We start from the raw sequence: 19,457 nt of genomic DNA on the forward strand, positions 1-19,457 counted from the left end.
TTGTTGAGTGGGCGTCTGAGGCTTTGTCCTCTTAGCTCCACAATGGCTGCTCCCATGGGTGAGCCCCCAGAGTGGTCTCCCAGACCACAGTGGAGGCTTCCAAGCCATTTTGGGCTTCCCTACCCAGCATGACCTCCTGCCCTAGAATGTGGGACTCTTGCCCCACAGGTAGGCTTCCCTACCCACTTGCCCTCCTCCCCAGCCTGCCCTTGAGGGCTTCAAGAAAGGCAGGTATGTACCGCCTGGGGCACTGCCCAGCTCCGATGACCGGGGCCCTAGTTTCCTGGCTGTTTGCCCCCATGCCCCCCTTACTTTGTACCTCTCTGAGCTGCCAGGTGGGTGTGAGGGCTGGAGGAGGGGGGATACCAAAGAAAGAGAGGCGGGGGTCAGGCAAACTGGCACAAGGTAGCTGGCTGATTCCAGGCAGACAGCGATGGCAGGAGAGGGTGGGGTAAGGAAGGGCTTTGACCTGGGCCTTGGGGAATGAGGAGGGCTGAGACAGTTGGGAGTGGGCAGAGTAAGGAGCTGCCCATGCTGAGGAAACAGCAGACCAGGAGGAGAGAAGCTGCCTACTTTCCAACCCAGTTTTCAGTAGATCCAATCACTAACATCCTCCCCATCTCCCCAGAATAGAGGCAGCTCAGTGTAGCAGAAGACATGAGCTCTGGATCAGTCTGGCATGGGCTTTTGAACCTCAGCTCTGCCACTTAGCTCACTGTCTTTGTTACAGACTTTGTTACAGCCATAGGTTATTGAGAAAAGAGCTGGGTGTGGTTCAGTCCCCTGCCCTGACTGTCCATGCCCACATCCACTCCCCTTTACGGTGATAGGATCTCAGAGTTCATACAGGCTGCCACTTGAGAAAATCCTGCGCTACTATGACTGAGACAAATCACTGAGAGCTGAGAGCTCATGTTAAATCCAGGCTGCCCTCTTGATGACTGTGTGACCTTGAGTAAGTCACTTAACCTCTCTGATCTGCCAGTTCCTCATCAGCTCCTGAAGATGATGACCACCTCAACAGGCATGCAGAACTAAGGCCAGAGAGAGGGAGACGCTTGTCTGCCTCCTAGCTTCTCAGCCAGGCCCTGAGATTGGGCAGCATTTGTGTCAGCCTGAGACAAAGAGCAAGTTGGAGGGGAGTGTCTGCATCTTTGCTCTTGCTACACGGAGGGTTTCACATCCTTTCAGGGCTGATGGAGGGAAAATGAACTTTCTGCTCAATTAGTGGACAGCATGTTTTCGCCTTCTCTAAAAGGTTTAAAGGAAATGGTGCAATTAGGAGCTACTGCTGTAGGCAAAACAATAGGCTCCTCAAACGTTCTGTGTAGGAGATGAAATGAAAATAGTGAACTTTAGAGACAGAGGTTTTCAGAAGCCCCAACTGATGGTCGCTGAATCTGGAAGGCAGGTCAGGATGGAGGGCTGGCTGCTGAGGAGGCTGCAACAGTTCAGCGAAGGACTCAGGCAGTGGGAGTAAACAGAGGTCATGTCTTGGTAGAATCGAAGAGGATGAGAAAGAGCAAGGAGCCTGGGGCCTCGTTCCGATTTCTGAACGGCCGGGTAAGTGGTGGCTCCGCCAGCTGCAACACAGACCTGGAACTCTCAGTTTTGAAAAACCCAGGAAACTCATCATAACTCAAGACGAGTTTTCATCCCTGCCCCAATTGCTGCCCCAAACCCAGAGGCAAGAGGTGCCTGCACTCACACTGCCAGCCTGTTGTCCAGAGCACCTGCCAACCTGGCAGCGCCCAAGGTGCCCACTGATGGGTTGGGATTTCCCTTCCTGACCTGCCACGTCTCCCCTCCCAGCCAGGCACACAGCATTGCCCTTTACTCCCCCGAGAGCTCCCTAGTGCAGTGTCTGAGCCACCCCGATTACATTTCCAGCTGGTTTTTAATTATCTTGTATCAGCCACATAAATCTGCCTGTGTGGCTCGCCTGCCGGGTGGCAGAGGGGGAGCAGGGTGGGGCGGGGGGTGGTTCCAAATGCCCATTCATTGCCAGGAAGCCTCTCATGCCCTGGGACAGCTTCCTTTCTGAAGCACTGGTCTCAAAATGTGAAAAACATTTCTTTCCAGTCACATTTCTAACATCTTGTTAATAGGATTTATTTAACAATATTTTTGCAAAAGCCATCTGGGAATGGCTTGTTTGGGAACTTGGGAGGACACGTGGGTACTACAGGCCCAGGCCGTGGTGACAGATTACAGACCTCGTACCTGCCATCAGAGAAGGGACAGAAACATGGAGAAGGACTCAGTCAGGGGCCAGGGGACCAGGGCCTGAATCCCACTGCTTCCACCGGCTGTGGGGGTTACCCAGCGAATTATTTCATGTCTCTGAGCCTCACCCCTGAGGCTCAGGGACACAGCGGAAGGGAGATCTCTTTGTAAATTCCCGAGTGGCTGTATAAATGCAGGTGGGGTTATTTATAGAAACTTGTGCCTTCCCCGGGGAAGAACTGGGGGTCTTACTTTGCTAATAGCTAAGTAAATAGCTGGATGTTCCCCAGAGGAAATATAACCAGCTCTCTCCTTGAGGCATCTGGTGGGGCTTGAAGCACCCAGCTTCATTCAGTAAAATCTCAAGGTTTCCTGTTCCCCACACCCTCAGGCCCTTGCAACCAGAAGAGTCTTGAATCATCCAGGTCAAAACCCTGGCTTTCGGATGAGAGAAACAGGCGCAGGAAGAGAAAAGGACCTTCCCAAGGTCCCGCAGCGAGTTGCTGGTGGAGCCCAGATGTCTCGACTCCCATCCAGGGTTATTACCCTTCTGAAGCCCCATAGCACTATATTTTCTTCTCTCATTTTCTCCATAAACGTTCTTGGTATTTGCGGCAGATTTATAAAATGGGATGTCAGATTTTATAGCTCTCATCTTTGCTCCCACAGTTCAAATTCTAAAGCTATAAAAATGATGTTTTGCTGTGTCTGAGCGTGTGTCACACTCACATATGCACATATTTTGTGCCTCAAACCCGTCCTTTGCTGAGCACACCCACCCCCAACAGTGAGCAGCCGCCGACCTCCTTCCAGCCTAGGGTGCTTTCTGCCACTATAAATGCCTTTTTAAAAAAAGGATCGCTTCACCCAGGAGGAATATAAGAAACAATTGGTTTTGGCAAAGCTGGCTTATTAGAAATGCTTTAATTAGAACTTTTTTTTTTTTTTTTTTTTGCTATTTTCCTTTTGAAAATCCACACGCTGCTCACAGCTCCAGGCGGTTTGGGGATCAGCCTGTCACATTCTCAGCACAGACTTTCAGGGCAGGGGTGACAGGTCAGCAGCCTAGGTGTCACTGCTGCATTCCCGCTGGGCACCAGGCCTCCAGCTGGATAGGGAGACAGAGGGACAAGAATAGGTGAGGGCTGTGGTAGAGGGAAGTGTGGCAGGGAATAAATAAGGGAAGAAGAAAGTGAGTCTGACTGGTGGCATCTTGGAAGGCTTCCTGGAGGAGGTGGCGTGTGAGCAGGGCCTAGAAGGATGATAACGTATTGGGAAGTAACAGCAAGAGAGAAGGATGATTAGGTTTGGCATTAGAGGAGAGGTCTCTGCAGTGTCCCCTCTTCCTGTGGTGCAACTTGAGTTTTCAGTTGTCCCCACCATGTCAGCCCCCCTTGGCCAAGGCGACTAAACATTTGGCCCAGGTGGACAAAGATGCGCCTTATAAACTCTGAAGTCCTGGTCAGCTCTCTTTCTTTCTCCCCGCAGCTTTCTGCATTTCTGGTCCTTTCTGTCTTGTACAATTCTTTCCCACCCCTCAACTTGCTCAGAGTAGCTGTGTGCCCATCATTTCCACCTGACACTAAGGTGTATAGCCCGCCCTGGCTGAACACAGCCTCCCGGGGGAAAACGCATTTACACAGGACCAGGTAGGCACTTTGCAATCCCTGGTACCTGGTGTTAGAAACTGATTCGAAGAGGCTTCCACAGCGTATCCTCTAAGGTAGGTAGACTTGTGCCAATAACAATGATTAAAAACTTGGGGCAATTTATGAGTTCTGACACAAGTGATGATCAAACCACTGAGGCAGCAAATGCGTGAGGTAGTATGTGCCGGGCACACCCGCATCTCAAAAGCAGTCTCCAAATGTGAGCATAATCCCATTTTGAGTTCAGATTTTCAAACCAGAAAAATGCTTCTTCCTGTCCTGAATTGTTCCAATCTTACCCCCCAGAAATCTTCTGTGACAAAATGAGAGTTGACCGTTTGACTTCTGTGGTAGTTATGCTTTTAAAAAGCCATCAGTTCCAATAGTCAGTCACTTTTGGGAACTCAATTACTTGCAGCCATGCTGAAAAAAAACTGTAATTAATGTGGTCAAACCCTAGCCAAATAATAAAATGAAAGCTTTGTTGTGTATCAAGGCAGAAATCAATTTCATTAGGGAGCAAAGAGCCAGCAATTTAATTTTGAGAGAACGCTCTACCCTGTGGACAGAGGTTGTCGAGAAGCTGCCAGAATGGATGCCCAACATGAGAGGATTCGCCCTCCAGAGCCCAAATTACGAAGGGCTGACAGTGACCTTTCAAAATTACATTTGCAAACCTTCCAAGTGTGGCTACAGCCAGTGGGCATTTGCTTCTTTGTGTTCTTGGGCTGGTGCCCTTTTTGGTTTGGGTCAAGAGGTGCATGTTGTCTGACCCACTAACACTCTAAAGCCAATGAGATCCTGTCTTTTGGGATCAGGAGGAGGAGGAAGACAGAGTGGACTCTGGAGGTCAGTAGACACCAGAAGGAAGTGCAGCGAAGGCTTGGGGTGTGCATGTGGTGATGGAATCATGTCCAGACAGTGGGACTAACGGCCAAGTGGGATAGACCCACGGGAGACACTGTCCAGTTGCAGCCCCAGCATGTGAGAGATTGTGAGCAGCAGGGGGGACCAGAATGGGAAAGGATAGGAGCTTCTGCCCTCTGAGGACAGCTGGAGAGAGGAGCAGCCTCAGGTCTGTACCTGCTCTATACCCCGCTCTTCAGGCGAGCCTTCCCAGGGCAGGTGGAGCAGCTATGGCCTGCAGGACTGTGCTAAGTCACAATTCAGCTCAGAACATAGAAGGACTTTCTCATGGGGAGAGCCATCAAAGGTTGAAAAAGGTTGTCCCTGCAAGGAGTGAGCTAGCCCAGCGCTGTAGGTGAGCAAAAAGAAAATGCTGGATGTGAGATGTGAATGTGGACTTTGCATCACCAGATAAGGACTAGAATGGTGGCTCTCAAACTTGAATGTGCATCAGAATCTCTTGAAGAGCGTGTTAAAGGCTGATTCTAGTTCCAGAGAAGCCCAGGAAGCCACAGGCTTAGCAAAATCCCTGGGGACCTTGATGTAGGCATTCCGGGGCACATTTGAAGAAACTCTGTGTTTGAGAAACCTGCACTTCTCTTCCAGCCCTGGAACTCTTGGGGCATCTGCAGTGAAGGTCAATCGTTTTGTTTAATATCTGAAGTCATTCTTTCCTGATCACATGGTGTGAGCATCTTCTATGTGCTAAGTTTCAAAGTTTTATAAGTTTGTGGGACCTCAGTGATCACCTCGGCCTCTCCCTTTGTTGTGTAGATGGGAAAACCAAGGCCCAAGAGGGCGAGAACCAGGGGTGGGACCAGGTCTCGACTTACTGCTCAAGGCTCTTTTCCCTTGCTCTCAGTGAGGTTAGGGAACGTCATAAAGATCTCCCCATTTCACAGATGAAGAGACTGTGGCCCAGATCCCCAAGGCTTATTGGGAGCTTTTCCACTGAAAACCACCGATCACTGTCTTTCACATGATTTGCAAAAGGCTTTTGGCCAGGGCCACGTTGGCTTAGAGTCACGTGTGTGCCTTTGAAATTCCAGGGAGAAAGAATGGATCCTCAGCTTAGAGGCAGGGCTGTTGAGCAAATAGATCTGTTTTAGTCTGCAGTTTTTAAAGACCCTTCTGGATTTTCCTTCTTTACTTGTTTTTGTTTTTTTAAGTAAAACTGTGAGTTGGATCAGATGCTTTGTGGGCGAGTCCCCTTCTTTGCTGTGCTAATGAATCAGTTGCTCAGTTAGTGAGGAAAGCCCCACCAGGAAAGGAGTTGGGTCCATAGGATAATGAGGGTAAGCACCTTGCTTTAAGGACGAAGGTGAGAACTGGGGTATAGGTGGATTGCTGTCTCTCCCGCTCTCTGCATGCCCACTTCCACCCTGCACCTTGTATAGCATCACTGCCTTCTCAGAGCATACAGAAGCTATGGGTAGTGCCCTATGGCTGATGGCACAAGGTGGGGGTCATATTGGGTTCACTGGAGAATGGGAGCAAACCTCCACCCCTTTCTGGGTCTCATGTCATCTGTAAAGTAAAGTCAGGGAAAGACATGGCCTCAAAAGCCTCTGCTTGGCATCTTGTGTCCATCAGAAATGTTGACTGCAAAGCACTACCCACAGTACTGCCTTAGACCAGCATTTTTTAAGGAGAGAAGGCTCTTTCCTCATCATTCCCATTCTGTTTTCACATGGACCCCGGTGTATAACAATGAGCTTTTGAGAGTGTTGAGAAATACCACTCGATGTTTGGGAAAATCTATCTCAGGGATGTAAACACCATGCCCACTGTCATCTGGTGACAGAGCTGGGGCCAGAACCCAGACCTCCCACTTCAGCCAGGCAGGCTGCCCCGATACAGGAGGTGGGCCTGCCGCCAACACGGCCACGAACGGCAGACCAGGCAGAGCGGGGGCACACTTAGTGCTCAGCCTGGGCAGCACCTTCTATGAGGGCTCCTGCAGTGTGTGGATGCAAACAAAGCCATGCCCCACCCAGCTGGGACCTCAGGACAGTCCTTGCGCGTGGGCAGTGAAAGCTCCAGTTGAGGAAACTGAGGCTCAGAGAGGCACAGCTCAGAAGTGGCAGTCTGGGAGACTCTCAGACCTGGGAGACTCAGGTCTGGGTCCCTCTGGACCTGCAGGCAGTGATCCCTTTGCCGTCGTCTGACCTTCCTCACCCCGGAGTGCTCCCCTCATCTCCCTCTCCGCATCACCTGGCTCGGCCTCAGGTTTCCAGCTCCCCTTTTGCCTATGAAAACCACTGTGCCCTCCAAGTCCTCTCCGCGGCAGCTGGTGCTTGCCTCAACAACTGCCCTTGTCCAGCACCTGCCCGACCCCTGTTCTGGACCCGCCTTCAGGTGCTTCATGTTCCCCCTGCACCTGCTGGTTGGAGTGACGGGGGGTTGGGGGGCGCTTGGTCCTTGCAAACAGCCTGGAGCCTGTGCATCCCTTTGGCAAATTCTGTGCCACATCTTCAGCCCTTGAATGAGGAGCCGGACAACTAACCTTTATCAGGTGTTATTGCTTCCTTCACAGACACATTCTCGCTTCTGCCTCACATCTATTCTTGTTAGTCCCACTTCACACATGAAGGATTTGAGGCACTGGTGACCCGTGAGTTGCCGCTGTTGAAGTTTGGGCTGGGTTATTCTATGCTGTGGCTCTGTCCTCTGCAGCATGCTTGACCTCCACCTAGAGATGCCAGCGGCTCCCCTGTCTCCAGACATTGTCAAGTGTCCCCAGGAAGGAGGTAAACTTGCCCCGTTGATAATCAGTGCCCCAAGGAGAGTATGGGTAGAGAGGGGCTTGTCCTGTAGAAGGAGACACCCCCCCCAACCCCCCAGGCCATTGGCATCTATCCCATTGGCACAGATGCTAAAAAGCCTGCTTTTGCCACTGTGCTGTCCCCAAGCCCGGAAACTGGCTATCCCTGTGTGAGTATACCAGTCCCACTGGCAGTGCTGCTGCAGCTCCCATGCCCCTATGACGTCTCTCACTGGCTTGAGAACTTCAGCGCTGGAGGAACCCCCTCTACCTTTTCCAGACAAGCATGCTGAGGCCCAGGGAGAGGGGACCTGCCCAGCCAATGACATAAGTGGGGTCAGAGTTTGGACCCAGGCATCTGACTTCAGTCCAGCCATCACCATCAACCCCATGTGCTTCAAACACAAAAGGGTCTTTGTATTCCTAGGAAAGTCCTCTTTCCTCTTCCTAAAACTCTGAAACATTTCACATATCACCCTTCGCTCTGCATGCACATCTCCCCTTGTAGTTTTCGTGTGCTCTTGCTGAAGCTTATGTAGGGACACCAACCAGAAGAATTACAAAAGTCATCAAGCACATTACCATCCCAGTCACACACCTCCAGCGATGTGAGGCTCACTTCCTCAGCTGTCTGGATCATTGCAGTCCTCCTGTCTGACACTTTGTTAGTCTACTCCTGAGAAAATTGCCCCCGATGGGTTCGTTCTGACCCACCTGCTGCATTTTGTGGCACAAAACAACCCTTGCTGCAAAAGGCATCGGCCAGCTCTCCTTCCCCCTGCTGCTGCTGCTGGTGCTAAGTCACTTAAGTCGTGTCCAACTCTGTGCGACCCCATAGACTGTAGCCCACCAGGCTCCCCCGTCCCTGGGATTCTCCAGGCAAGAATACTGGAGTGGGTTGCCATTTCCTTCTCCAATGCATGAAAGTGAAAGTGAAGTCGCTCAGTCATGTCCGACTCTTAGTGACCCCATGGCCTGTAGCCCACCAGGCTCCTCCATCCATGGGATTTTCCAGGCGAGAGTCCTGGAGTGGGGTGCCATTGCCTTCTCCGCTCCTTCCCCCTGGAGATGGCTTTTCATCATGATTTACTGAAGATCTTACCCTGAGCCACCAACTTAGAGCTTGAGAAATGCCTGGGCTTCTTGGGGAGGCTAGTCGCTGCCAATGCATTTATTGAAAGTCTGATTATTTGGTTGTAAATCAAGTCATTTGGCTCAGCAGTGTTCACATTTAGATGTTTGTGCTCTATAACTTGGTGCATGTGTCTTTGGCTTGTCCCCATGAAGGCGATTTCAGAAGGCGTGTGACCTTGTAAACCCCTTCCCCCAGCTCCCTCGACCCCTACAACGTCTCAGCTGGAAGGGGCCTTCATGCCCCCCACCCATGCATGGCACAGCTGGAGAACCCCACCACATGGCTGTAAGGACTCAGAATGCCCTGGTGTCCTCTCCCTTCGATTCAGGCAGATTGCTTCTCCCTCTGGCCCTTGGGGTTCTTGCAGATAATGTCAGCACTCCCAGCTTCTTTGTGAAGCCACAGGTTGGTCCAGTCACCAACCAAGGGCAGCAGTGGCAATCATGTTGTGCACATTTGTTCTGCCAGGCTCCCAGGCCCCAAGAGGGAAGTTCAAAGCTTGTGCAGGTCCAGCCTGCACGGGCAAAGTCCTCAGGAGATGTCACCCCAGTGCCTTTCCCCTGAAGGCCCCCATCACTGGAGGTCTGGGTGATTTCTCCCACAGCAGCTCCTTGGAGCATGCTTCTCTGCAGACACTCACAAGTGTTTCTGGAGAGGCTTGCTCAGAGGTGTGATGAGGAGGAAAAACGTCTTCTCTGTAGACACTTTTCTCTGTAGACATCTCCCTGGAGGTCAGAGAGCAGATGTGCTGAATCAGAGCCATCTGCTTGTGGAGGCAGCATTGCCACAGGAAGTACCTGTCGTGTGAGCCCCAAGGTGCCCATGGAGGCACACAGCCTCCTTCAGCCTTGGTTTCCCCATCTGTCAACAACGGTAGTTACACCAAGCAAAGTGTCAGCCTTGCTGCAGGCTTAAATGAGATAGCCGGTAGCAGCAGCTCGGTGCACGGTGGGGTTCAGCCTTTATTCTGCAGGGTCCCAAGGACAGCCCTGGATGGTCTTGAGCTGAGGGACAATGTGCTGGAGCATCTCCATGAAGAGAACATCTCCCCAACTACCTTTCAAAAGAGATAGACCTAAGATCACACCTCTGAGCGTGGATTCCTGTAACCAGGTCCTACACACTAATCCCAAAGGACAATTTCCTCGACTTCTCCCACATAAATATTATATCAAGTATTTTTTAAGTCATTTCATCATGAAAAGAAGCGATTTAACATAACTATTACCCAAGATTCTTCATGAAATATGCATCAAGCAATTAGGTCTAAAAGCGTGAGGTGAGGCCTCGCACCCTGCTCGGGCCAGCAGCTGCGGGCTGAGTGATGTTTTATTAAAGCCCATGATTATGAGACGAGGTGGGGCCTGTTATTAGGCCTGACGCGCCAGGCACGTTTGATAATCCCGGTTACAAGGAGGTGCTTTTTGTGATGGTAATGAGCGATCTGAACACCCTGACAGCCCCAGCATCCCCAGCCTCCACCAGCCTTACAAGACTCATTAGACAGGTCACCCGCTGGAGACACCCCTAATTGTGACTTAGCTCTCATAGGATGTCCTATCAAAGGAGACAGGACTGACGCAGGAGCTTGGCAGGAGGTGGCAGCCTGTCTGAGCTCCCCGGGGACCCATGCTTTCTCAGAAGCCATGACGGGGAGGTGGCCAGGCCTGGAACCCGGCCCTGGATGCATGGTGCCTAGGCTACTTCCTGCTCCTAAAGCCCCACACATCCCTGTGCATGCTGGGTATCTGATGTACCCTCCATTCTCCGAAAATTTTAATCTTGTGCTGGATTTCCTCCTCTGAGTTGGCAGTTATTAAAATCATCCCTGGCAGCCGTTTTTAAATCTTCAGCTGTCGTTAGGTGGCATCTCACTCATAGGGACCTTGTGACCGATCAGGATATATCTCTGCAGCACACCTCCTGCGTGTGTGTTGACAAGGCTCTGCCCATCGTTTGTGTTAAGTTGGGATTTGACAGATTGTCTCAGAAAGAAAGCCCCGCTCACCTCTCGGGGCCCACCAACTCTATGATGGTCCCTCCGGGCAGGGGACTGCACCGGTCAGGACACACCATCCTTGGTCCCCGGGACGGCCATTTACTGCCAGCCCCTGTGCTGCTCTGATCCACTGTTACCGGCAGGGTGGGTGCCGTGGGAACTGAGGCTGGCAGTCAAGAAGTCACCTGCTCAGAGTCTGATGTCTCTCACCCGCCCCCCGGCTGGCCTCATGGGGAGTGTTGGGGACTAGGTTGGGCCCTCTCTTGGAGCTTATGGCGCTGAGGTCAGGAGCATGGGTTCTGGGAAAGGCCCCCAGGGAGGGAAGCAACAGCAGCTGATGGCTACGTGACCCCCAGTCAGCTACCTCCCGTCTGGAGCTTCAGTGCTGGGCACATGGCCTGGCTCACAGGAAGTGCCCAGGAAACATCAGCCCTGAGAGCCATCCAGGCCAACGCCCTGTGAGAGTGGGACTGGAGGCCAAGAGCAGCAGTGGAGGGGGCATGAGGCTGACTTGATCCCTTCCTGCAGGAAGCCCTCACCTCATGGGCAGCAGATGATGCTCATAGACGTGGAATCTAGGACCTTAAGTCTAGAAGAGCCCTCAGAGGCCATGCAGTTAGCCTTACCGTGGGTCCAGTGTGGGTAGAGACAGAGCCCAGTAGGGCCCAAGGAGAGCCTGAGGTCCAGAGAAATAGAGGGTGCAGTGCATGAGCCCAAGGGGAAGGGCCGTTCCTGCAAGAACTCCAGCCTGAGGGCCAGCTCCTGGGCCTTTCTCCCTCTGCGGGGGATAGTCAGGCCCTGGATTCCAGGGTCACAGGCCTGAGTTCTCTGCCTTGAGCTCTGAACTTTGTGACCGCCCGCCCCCTCAGCATAGCCCAGCTCAGGGTTATAAACTAGTATGTACTGAAATACCAGCATCAGAGGAAAAACCAGTGGGCCTGGAGAGTCAGGAAGGACTGCAGGGAGGTCCCAGTGCCTGCCCATGTCTGTTGAGATGGAGACATCAGTGTGGAGTTCCTAGTATGTGGTAACCTTGAGAGCCTTCGATCTGGGAACAGAAGAGCTTCAGCTTCCTTCTCTGGCTCTGTCCTGTTGCCAGCATCCCTGCCCACTTCCCTCACTGAATGTTTTCACAACAACTGGTGTGAAAATATCCTGTTAACCCATATGAGTTATTTTCTTTAACCTCCTTAGATACTAAATCAGTTCCCCTAGCGACCTCATACCCACAATGCCATGGAAGCTTTGGCGTTCAGGCCAGCTCACAGCTAGTTGTTGAGATCTAACACATCCTGTGCTTTGCAGCACCAGCTGTAAAGCCCAAAATATCACCCAGGCAGAGGGCATGACGTGTCTGAGGCCACACCCACCCACCCAGGTCACTCACCTCTGCTCCAGCCCTGTTGCCCCCATACCCACCCACCCCTTCTCCAGGTAAAACTGAGCACGTGGCCTCCAAGACTACAAGGCTTCTTAACTGTCCCTAGTTTTATTAGCCATACAATTTCGGCCCTGAATTCAAGCAGTTACAGACTCTTCTAGGCCAGCACAGATTTGCCGTCTCTCCACGGAGGTGGGTAGCAGGTAGCTGAGTCTTGGGCTCAGAGGGAGTTGCTCGTATTTTAAAGCATGCGCCGGCTTAAGCAAGTGCGCCTCCTGCTTCTCAGATGAGGTAATTCTCCAGTGAAATGACCCTTCACTGAGGAGCAAAGCTTGCCACAGGCTCTGTAATTAGAACATTGTCAGCCTTAAAAAATCTTGATTTAAATTTCAGTTCTTTACAGGAATTATTCTCTCTTGAAACATAATTGCTCTCCGAACGATTTCCTTTAAGCTGAGGGTGACATCTCTAAATACATTATTATGAGCAGATGTATTACTCAGTGCCTGCACTTCATTAAGCATTTGCTCTGCCCATTTGAAAATGGTCCTGGAGTCCAAATTGATGCATTAATAGAGCAGGCACCGGTAAGGGAGGAGAACCCAGTCCTGGATGGAAGAGATGTGGGAGCAGCTGAAACGAGAACCAAAGCTCAGAAGGGCTGGAGGCTGCACACCTGCGTCCACACAGCGCTCTCAGCCTCGCCTGGGATGGGCTCGGTCTCCTGGAAGCCGGCCCCTAGGGCTGCTCACAAAGGATGGGCTCTGGAGAAGGCGCAGGAGGTCAGAGCCCCAGCTTTCTCACTAAGCGACACAGTAAATTTAGACCGTTTTGGAAACCAGGCACCCACAGGTGTGGTGGCTAGGCCAGGCTTGGAGCTGAGTGAGCAGGGAAAGGGCAGTCTGAGCAAAGGTGGGTTGACTGGGGGTTAGTGACCCGATGTGGTCAGAGTCCTCAGTGGGAGGTGGGAGAAGTCCACTTGGGCCAGGCGGAAGTGGCGCCCCACCCAGCATGCATGTCACAGGCTCAGGGCTCTGCTTTGATCTCCGAGGAACCCACCCACTGCCCGTTTCAGCAGATGCCAAGCACGGTGGGCACAGAGCCTGCACCCTGCTCTGGAGCTCCCAAGGGAATCGAGAAGATGGATAAGTAATTACAGTTCAGGAAGGCAAGTGCTGATGGAGGCATTATATCCTCGGTGCAGTTGGAGGAAGGAAGGCGCTCTGCCAGCGGGAACTTGGAAGACTTCCTGGCAGAGGAGACATTCAGGCTGGGCCTTGGAGGAGGCAGGCAGGGTTTACTGAGCAGAGAGAGGAAGCACCAAGAGGAGACTGCCAGTGTTGGGGCAAAGCTGGGGAGCACACGTTCTCCCCACATTCCATTGGCTACAACTAGTCACATGACAGCAGGGGATGCAAGGGAGGCTGGGAAATGTAGTCTCAGGCTGAGCAGCCCCTTCCTGCTGACAGTTCCCTATTACTGAAGGGAGATTGTAAACAATTCACCTGTCATCCTGCCACACTGTAAACTGGGGGTGCTAACCGCTGCCCTGCCCACTTGTCAGGGCATTGGGGATTTAAGCACGGTGCCTGCCAGGCAAGGCTTAAATTCTCTGCACAGTAATAGGGAGAGGAGCCAAGTTTGGGGGTTTGCTTGTTTTCCTGAGGAAGTCCCTCGAATCTTCTGAGTTTTGACGACTCTCCTGCAGCCGTGTCTGCTGCTAGGATTGAAAGGCTCTCGGGTGAGGCCACATTTCAGCTGGGCCTGGGCCCCATTCCTGGCTGGGAGCGGGGCAGCTCAGGGCTGTTTCTTGTCTGTCCCAGGCAGCAAGGAGTCTTCCACACCTCAACAGGAGGTTGGCCAGAGGGAGAGCTCTCTCGGGTAATGAGTGTGAATTCATGACAAACTGGTTCAGAGCAGAAGCGAGAGGCTCTCTGGGAACTGCTCTCCTGAGGGACCCTCGGCCCTCCCACCCCCTCCCTCCTCCCGAGCAGCGTGGCGGCCTCGGCCTTCCTCATTCTGCGGATCCTAACAACCTCTGCGCTTTGTTCACAGGAGCAACCAAGGCTTCATGCACATGAAACTGGCCAAAACCAAAGAGAAATACGTCCTGGGTCAGAACAGCCCCCCGTTCGACAGTGTCCCAGAGGTCATCCACTACTACACCACCAGGAAGCTGCCCATCAAAGGCGCCGAGCACTTGTCCCTCCTCTACCCCGTGGCTGTGCGGACCCTGTGAGCCCCGCCCCGCCGAGCCGGGGCGCAGACGTGGAGCCGGTGGCCCCCGGCCGCTGTTGCCAGCCGTGTCCAGTTTGTGTCGTGTGTATGGTACTAGCACACCACTGCATGTCTTAGAATGCTGTCGCCACTCGCGGGGGGCTGGAGAAGGCCTGGATAAAGACTGAAGGACAGCCAGTGCGCCACCCCAGCCCCCACCCCCCACCCCCCTCCTCGAGTTTCTGTGAATTAAAATATTTGCAAATCCAAAGAGATGCCTTCCAGGATGAACAAAGGAGAGCAGCTCCGAGGGGCGGGGCGGCAGCTCCCGGGTCGCGGCTCTTTGTTCTCCAGCCGTCAGGAATTCACACCTGTGTACCGGGCCGCAATTTTCCCCACCGGGGCCCCCCTGGTGCTGGGAGCCAAGTACTGGTGTTTTAAGAGCTCAGAAGGCCCCGGAGTCCCACCTCCCTTCTGGTGTGTGCGTGTCAGTGTGTGTGTGTGTGTGTGTGTGTGTGTGTGCGCGCGCGCGAGCATATTGGTGGAAGAACACGACCACACACAGATGTAAGCCCACTAATCCACTTCTAGTCACTCAGTGTAATCATTAGGAGATCTCCAAGGGATCATTGTGCAGTCAAAAAAGGATTCAATTATTTATGAATAGGGTATGTAAATAAAATAGTCATTTAATATATATTCTTATCCCTTTTTTTTTTAATACATTGCAGTGAGGGGGGCAAGTCCTTACCTGCGAGTTTCATTCCCAGAGCAAGGTGCAACTCCTCTGGGCACATGGGAAGGAGGCAGAGCCCCCAGCTCAGGGCAGAGGGGTTTTCTTTGCCCCCTTGAGAGTCAACCTACAAGAAGGGGCATTCAGGCTCCAGCAGTGGTAGCCTCAAATGTTGACCCAGCATCCACGTTCCCTCTTCTGCATACAGCCACCCTGTGATGGCAAATCTGTGTTAACCCCACAGGTGCACAGCACCCGGCGGTCTATAAAGTGCTCTCACCATTAACTGGGGTCAGTGCTACCCCATGAGCACTTCACATGTGGGGAAAGGGAGGCTCAGAGAAGGAGAGTGATTTGTCCAAGTTCACACAGTCCACAAGCAGAGGAAACTCTTGGGCCAGTTCTTTGTCTCTTGCTGCCACCTTGCTCCTGGAGGAAGGCAAATCCTGACCTCTCGGGGGACATGGAGCCCTCTTGGTCATCTGCACTACCTCCACACAGATAGGAACATCTGCACACACACCCACACTCCACCGCCATCTTGCCCCTGCCCTTCACAGGAGCTGGATCCTTCTTGACAGAGCAGACGCTCAGTTACTCTTAATTTTCCTTTTCCTCTGACCCACCCACCCCCATACCACAGTTAAATGCAATGGAAGAAACAAAAGAAGCTCATGGAATAGCATGAAAGGCATGGCTTTCACCTACTGAAGGAGGTACAAGGGGTCCAGATACATCACGAGTTTCAGCACCTTCACCAAGCCCATGTCGTCCAGCCTGCCAGTGGGCTGAGAGGAATGGAAGTCTGGTCACCATCGTCCCAAGTAGGAGGGGGCTGAATTCAGCTTGAACATCACCAGCCCTGCCAGGCCTTCGAGATGCTCCTGACTCACTGTTCAGATAGGAGATGGAGGCCTCATGAGAGGAGAGGACTTGCCCTGGTTGCCCGTTAAGCCAGTGCAAAGCAGGACTAGAAGCCAGCTGTGTCCCTTTAGGTGTCTGGTGGATTTTAGCAGGCTATGGCTAAAGCTGTTCCCTTAGCATCTGCTTCCTGCCCAGTTTAGCCAATCCGGTCAGTCTCCTGAGTCCTTGTCTCAGTCCGGGCAGCCCCAGCCCCCCCCATCCATGAATCCCACAGGTCCATCCACCTCATGGTTGCCTCATTGCCTGTGACCTGGGCCTAGTCTCCAGCACCTCAATCCTGACCTTTCCTTTGCTGTTTCCAAAACATCCTTTGAGGCTACAGTACCTAAAGTGATTCACGCTTTCCTCTTTTTTTTTTTCCTAGTGAGTGAGAAAATGAGTGAAGTTGGCACTTGTCCAAACAGAGGTGCCAAAGGAGAGTGGATCCCTAGGACCCAGTTAGAGATTGGAGACAGGGAGGTAGCCCGCGGAGTAGGCCGTTGGGATGAACCTCACAGTAGCCCTTCCTCCACCAGCAAATCCAGATTTCCTACAGGGCCCTTCCTAAGAACCACAGGTCAGGTAGTACAGGAGCCCACGACCATTCTCACTGAACAGACTTCTCCTCAGAAAAGGCTCTGCCCCATGGTCTGAGGGAAAAACAGGGCTGCTTCATCCTCTGTTCTTGCCTTTACTCTTTTAAGGGATTCCTGGGCCCTGCCTCCATCTTCCTGAAGTTTCCCTGGGAGGCCCAACCTCCAGCTCCCCTTGGGGACTGAGGTCGGCAGAGGAGCCAGTTTACAGGATGGGAGCCACTAAAAGGAATTTTTTTCCTTAATTTTATGAACCTCTCCCTCTTCTTCCTCTAATTGTGACCATTTCCTCTGGCGGCGTGTATTCATGTTTTCTTGGACATCTAACAATTGAAACAGCTTTTCCCTTTCAGAAACACTCACATTCAGGTTATTGGCGTTGGTTTGGGTTTTGTTTTGGCTTTTTTTTTTTTTTTTTTCATCTGCTGCCAATTAATGAGGGGGAAAATGAGCTGGATTTCTTAGAGGGAAAAAAAAGCTCCCTGCCACACAATATCCCGCCTCAGCATTTTGTCTCAGAGCACAGCCTCCAACCCCTAACAGGCTGCGTTGCTCAGAGCCACAGGACTGTTGGGGTTTTTTTCCCTTTTCTTTCCCTCCATTGCTGGCTTCATTATTGACCATAATGCCCCAACCACTTCAGCAGTAATGTCCTTGAGCACCAAGGAGTCAAGGCCTTTTGGGCAGCCCCTCCAGAACAAGATGGCGGCCCAGAAAGAAAGGAGGCTTTGTGGGGAGAGAGGGCCCACCTGCCTGTCAGGAGACAGGCTCACAGAGCAGCGCTTCTAAAGAAAGAGGTGAAAAGGCCCCTCTTCCGAAGGCTGGGCCAATCCCAGCTGAGCTGTGCCTCCCCTCCCAGAGCGGCTCTGGTGGGCAGGCAGAGGGCCATCTTGACGTAACTTCCAGCAGGGGCCTGGGAACAACAGGTGGAGCCCTTGGTGGATGCTCTGCTTCTGCAGTCACAGGCCCCGGAGATTGCCTTTTTAAGATTCAGAACACCGAGCTCTGATCAGCTCTCCAATACACGCTCAGGGCAGCAGTTGATGTCACTTGATCAAGGGCCCAGCAGGGACAGACAGCCAGGCTTCCCATGTGCTCTCACAGACCCCAAGGACAGTGCCTGCAGAAACGGGCAGAGAGGGCAGGCTGGCGATTAGAGCGGCCCATCGATGCCCGTGAAGGGTCCTGGCGGGATCAGATGATCATCCGGCAAGCTGCCACGTCTTTTACCTTCCACCAGCGATTACTGACAGAGACAAATGGGGCAAGTTGTCCAATGGAACGAGCACAACCCAGAGCCCAGATGCAGGAGAACCTTCCAGAACCCCACAGAGACACACTCAGGCACCCCCTGGGCATGGACAGCCCCCAGTCTCTCCCCTTCTCCTCGGGGCTGTTGTGTCACTGCCAGGAGCCTTGTGACCACCCCCTCCTGCTGAAAGTGTCCTGTAAAGATCTAATTCTGTGTGATGAACTGTATGATAATGTATATTTAATGTGAAGCTTTTAATATACACGTGTTTTGTTTAAACTGTACCTCACTGAGCCTGCATGTTTTCTTTCTTTCAAATGCAAACGTGTGCCAGGGGTCTAGTTTGATTGCCTTCTTCTTGCCGAAGTTGAAGTTCTGCCATCATTCCCCAAAGATGGATCGTTATGGAAAAAAAGGAAACTTCCTGCTTCATAATTAGGAGGAAGCTAGAGCCCTAATGAGCTCGTTAAGTGAAAACAAATTAATTTGTTCAGCAAACATTTGTTGAGTCCTTGAGCCTAGTGGCTACAGAGGAGAACAGAGCCCAAGCCCTGCCCTCAGGAAGTTTCCAGTGTGGAGGAAAACAGGCAACTCCACGTGATGCAATAGAGGCGGGCCAGGGTGGGGGCAGATGAGGGGGGATTGAGTCTGTTTGCAGCGGTCAGGAAAGTTGTGCCTTGGAGGATGAGTCGGGAGCCTGAAAGCCTGGTACTCCCAGCAGAGGTAACAGGTTGGGGGGTCACAGTGTAGCACAGCCTGCATAGTAGGAGATGGCGAGGTCTCTGGGCCTCTGAGGGCTTCATCCTGTGGAGGCAAGGAGAGGGGCGTTCATCGCTTGTGGCAGGAAGCCATTCTTGGTTTTCCTGAAGACTGGGAGGTGCTGGCCCGTTGAGGCCTTACCTGGTGACTTGGGCAGTAAAGAATCTGCCTGCAATGCAAGAGACCTGGGTTTGATCCCTGGATTAGGAAGATCACCTGGAGAAGGGAGTAGCAACCCTCTCCAGTATTCTTAGAGAATTTCATGGATAGAGGAGCCTGGCGGGCTACAATCCATGGGGTCACAGAGTCGGACACAACTGAGCAACTAACACTTGCACTTTCTGCGTTCCGGGGAGAGGCAGGTAGGATACGACTGGCATACAGTCTGCCATTGTTTGTTCCCCTGTCATGATCATGATGATGTCCTTACGCAGCCTGAGACACGGAGGCCCAGGAGGGTCTGCAGCCCGAGCTCCTTCCTCCCTCACAGGTCAGCACCTGAGGAGGCACAGGGACCTCCCCACCCCATACCCCCGACCCCAGCTCGCCTGGAAGCCTGCTCTGGAGTGGAGCCCCACCCCGACCTGGCCCCGGGGAACTCCCTGCCTCTCTCTCCCTCCCTCCCGAGGGTGTGGCCCTCTGTCCCCCATCAGGCTGCTTCCTCCACCACTGCTCCCCCAGGTCTCAGGCCTTGATTCCACATTCCAATCCTCAGGTCCAACTCCTGAGCCTATCAGAGCACACCCCTCCCCACCACACACACACACACACACACACACACACACACACACACACACACGGCTTGCTGTAGGAGGCCCATGTTCAAGGGAGGGCAAAGCCCTGGCATGTTCCCGGGCCCAACACTGGCAAACACCAGTGCTCTGAAACCAGGGATATTTCCAGAAGAGAGGAGAAAATGTCTCTGATGGTCACTTCTAAA

The 19,457-nt window shown here is 52.6% G+C and overlaps 1 protein-coding gene across 1 annotated transcript in view; it reads left to right on the forward strand.

Moving 5' to 3' along the window:
* SHB (SH2 domain containing adaptor protein B) overlaps nucleotides 1-18,029 on the forward strand; it is a 138,279-nt gene extending 120,250 nt beyond the window's left edge. Inside the window, exon 6 of the mRNA XM_005905968.2 lies at nucleotides 14,116-18,029. Coding sequence (XP_005906030.2) covers nucleotides 14,116-14,299 — 184 coding nt within the window. The 3' untranslated portion in view covers nucleotides 14,300-18,029. The remainder of the gene's footprint in view (nucleotides 1-14,115) is intronic.
* Nucleotides 18,030-19,457: the final 1,428 nt, after the last annotated feature.

The sequence above is a fragment of the Bos mutus genome, chromosome 8 (genome assembly GCF_027580195.1).
Source record: "Bos mutus isolate GX-2022 chromosome 8, NWIPB_WYAK_1.1, whole genome shotgun sequence".
NCBI lineage: Eukaryota > Metazoa > Chordata > Mammalia > Artiodactyla > Bovidae > Bos > Bos mutus.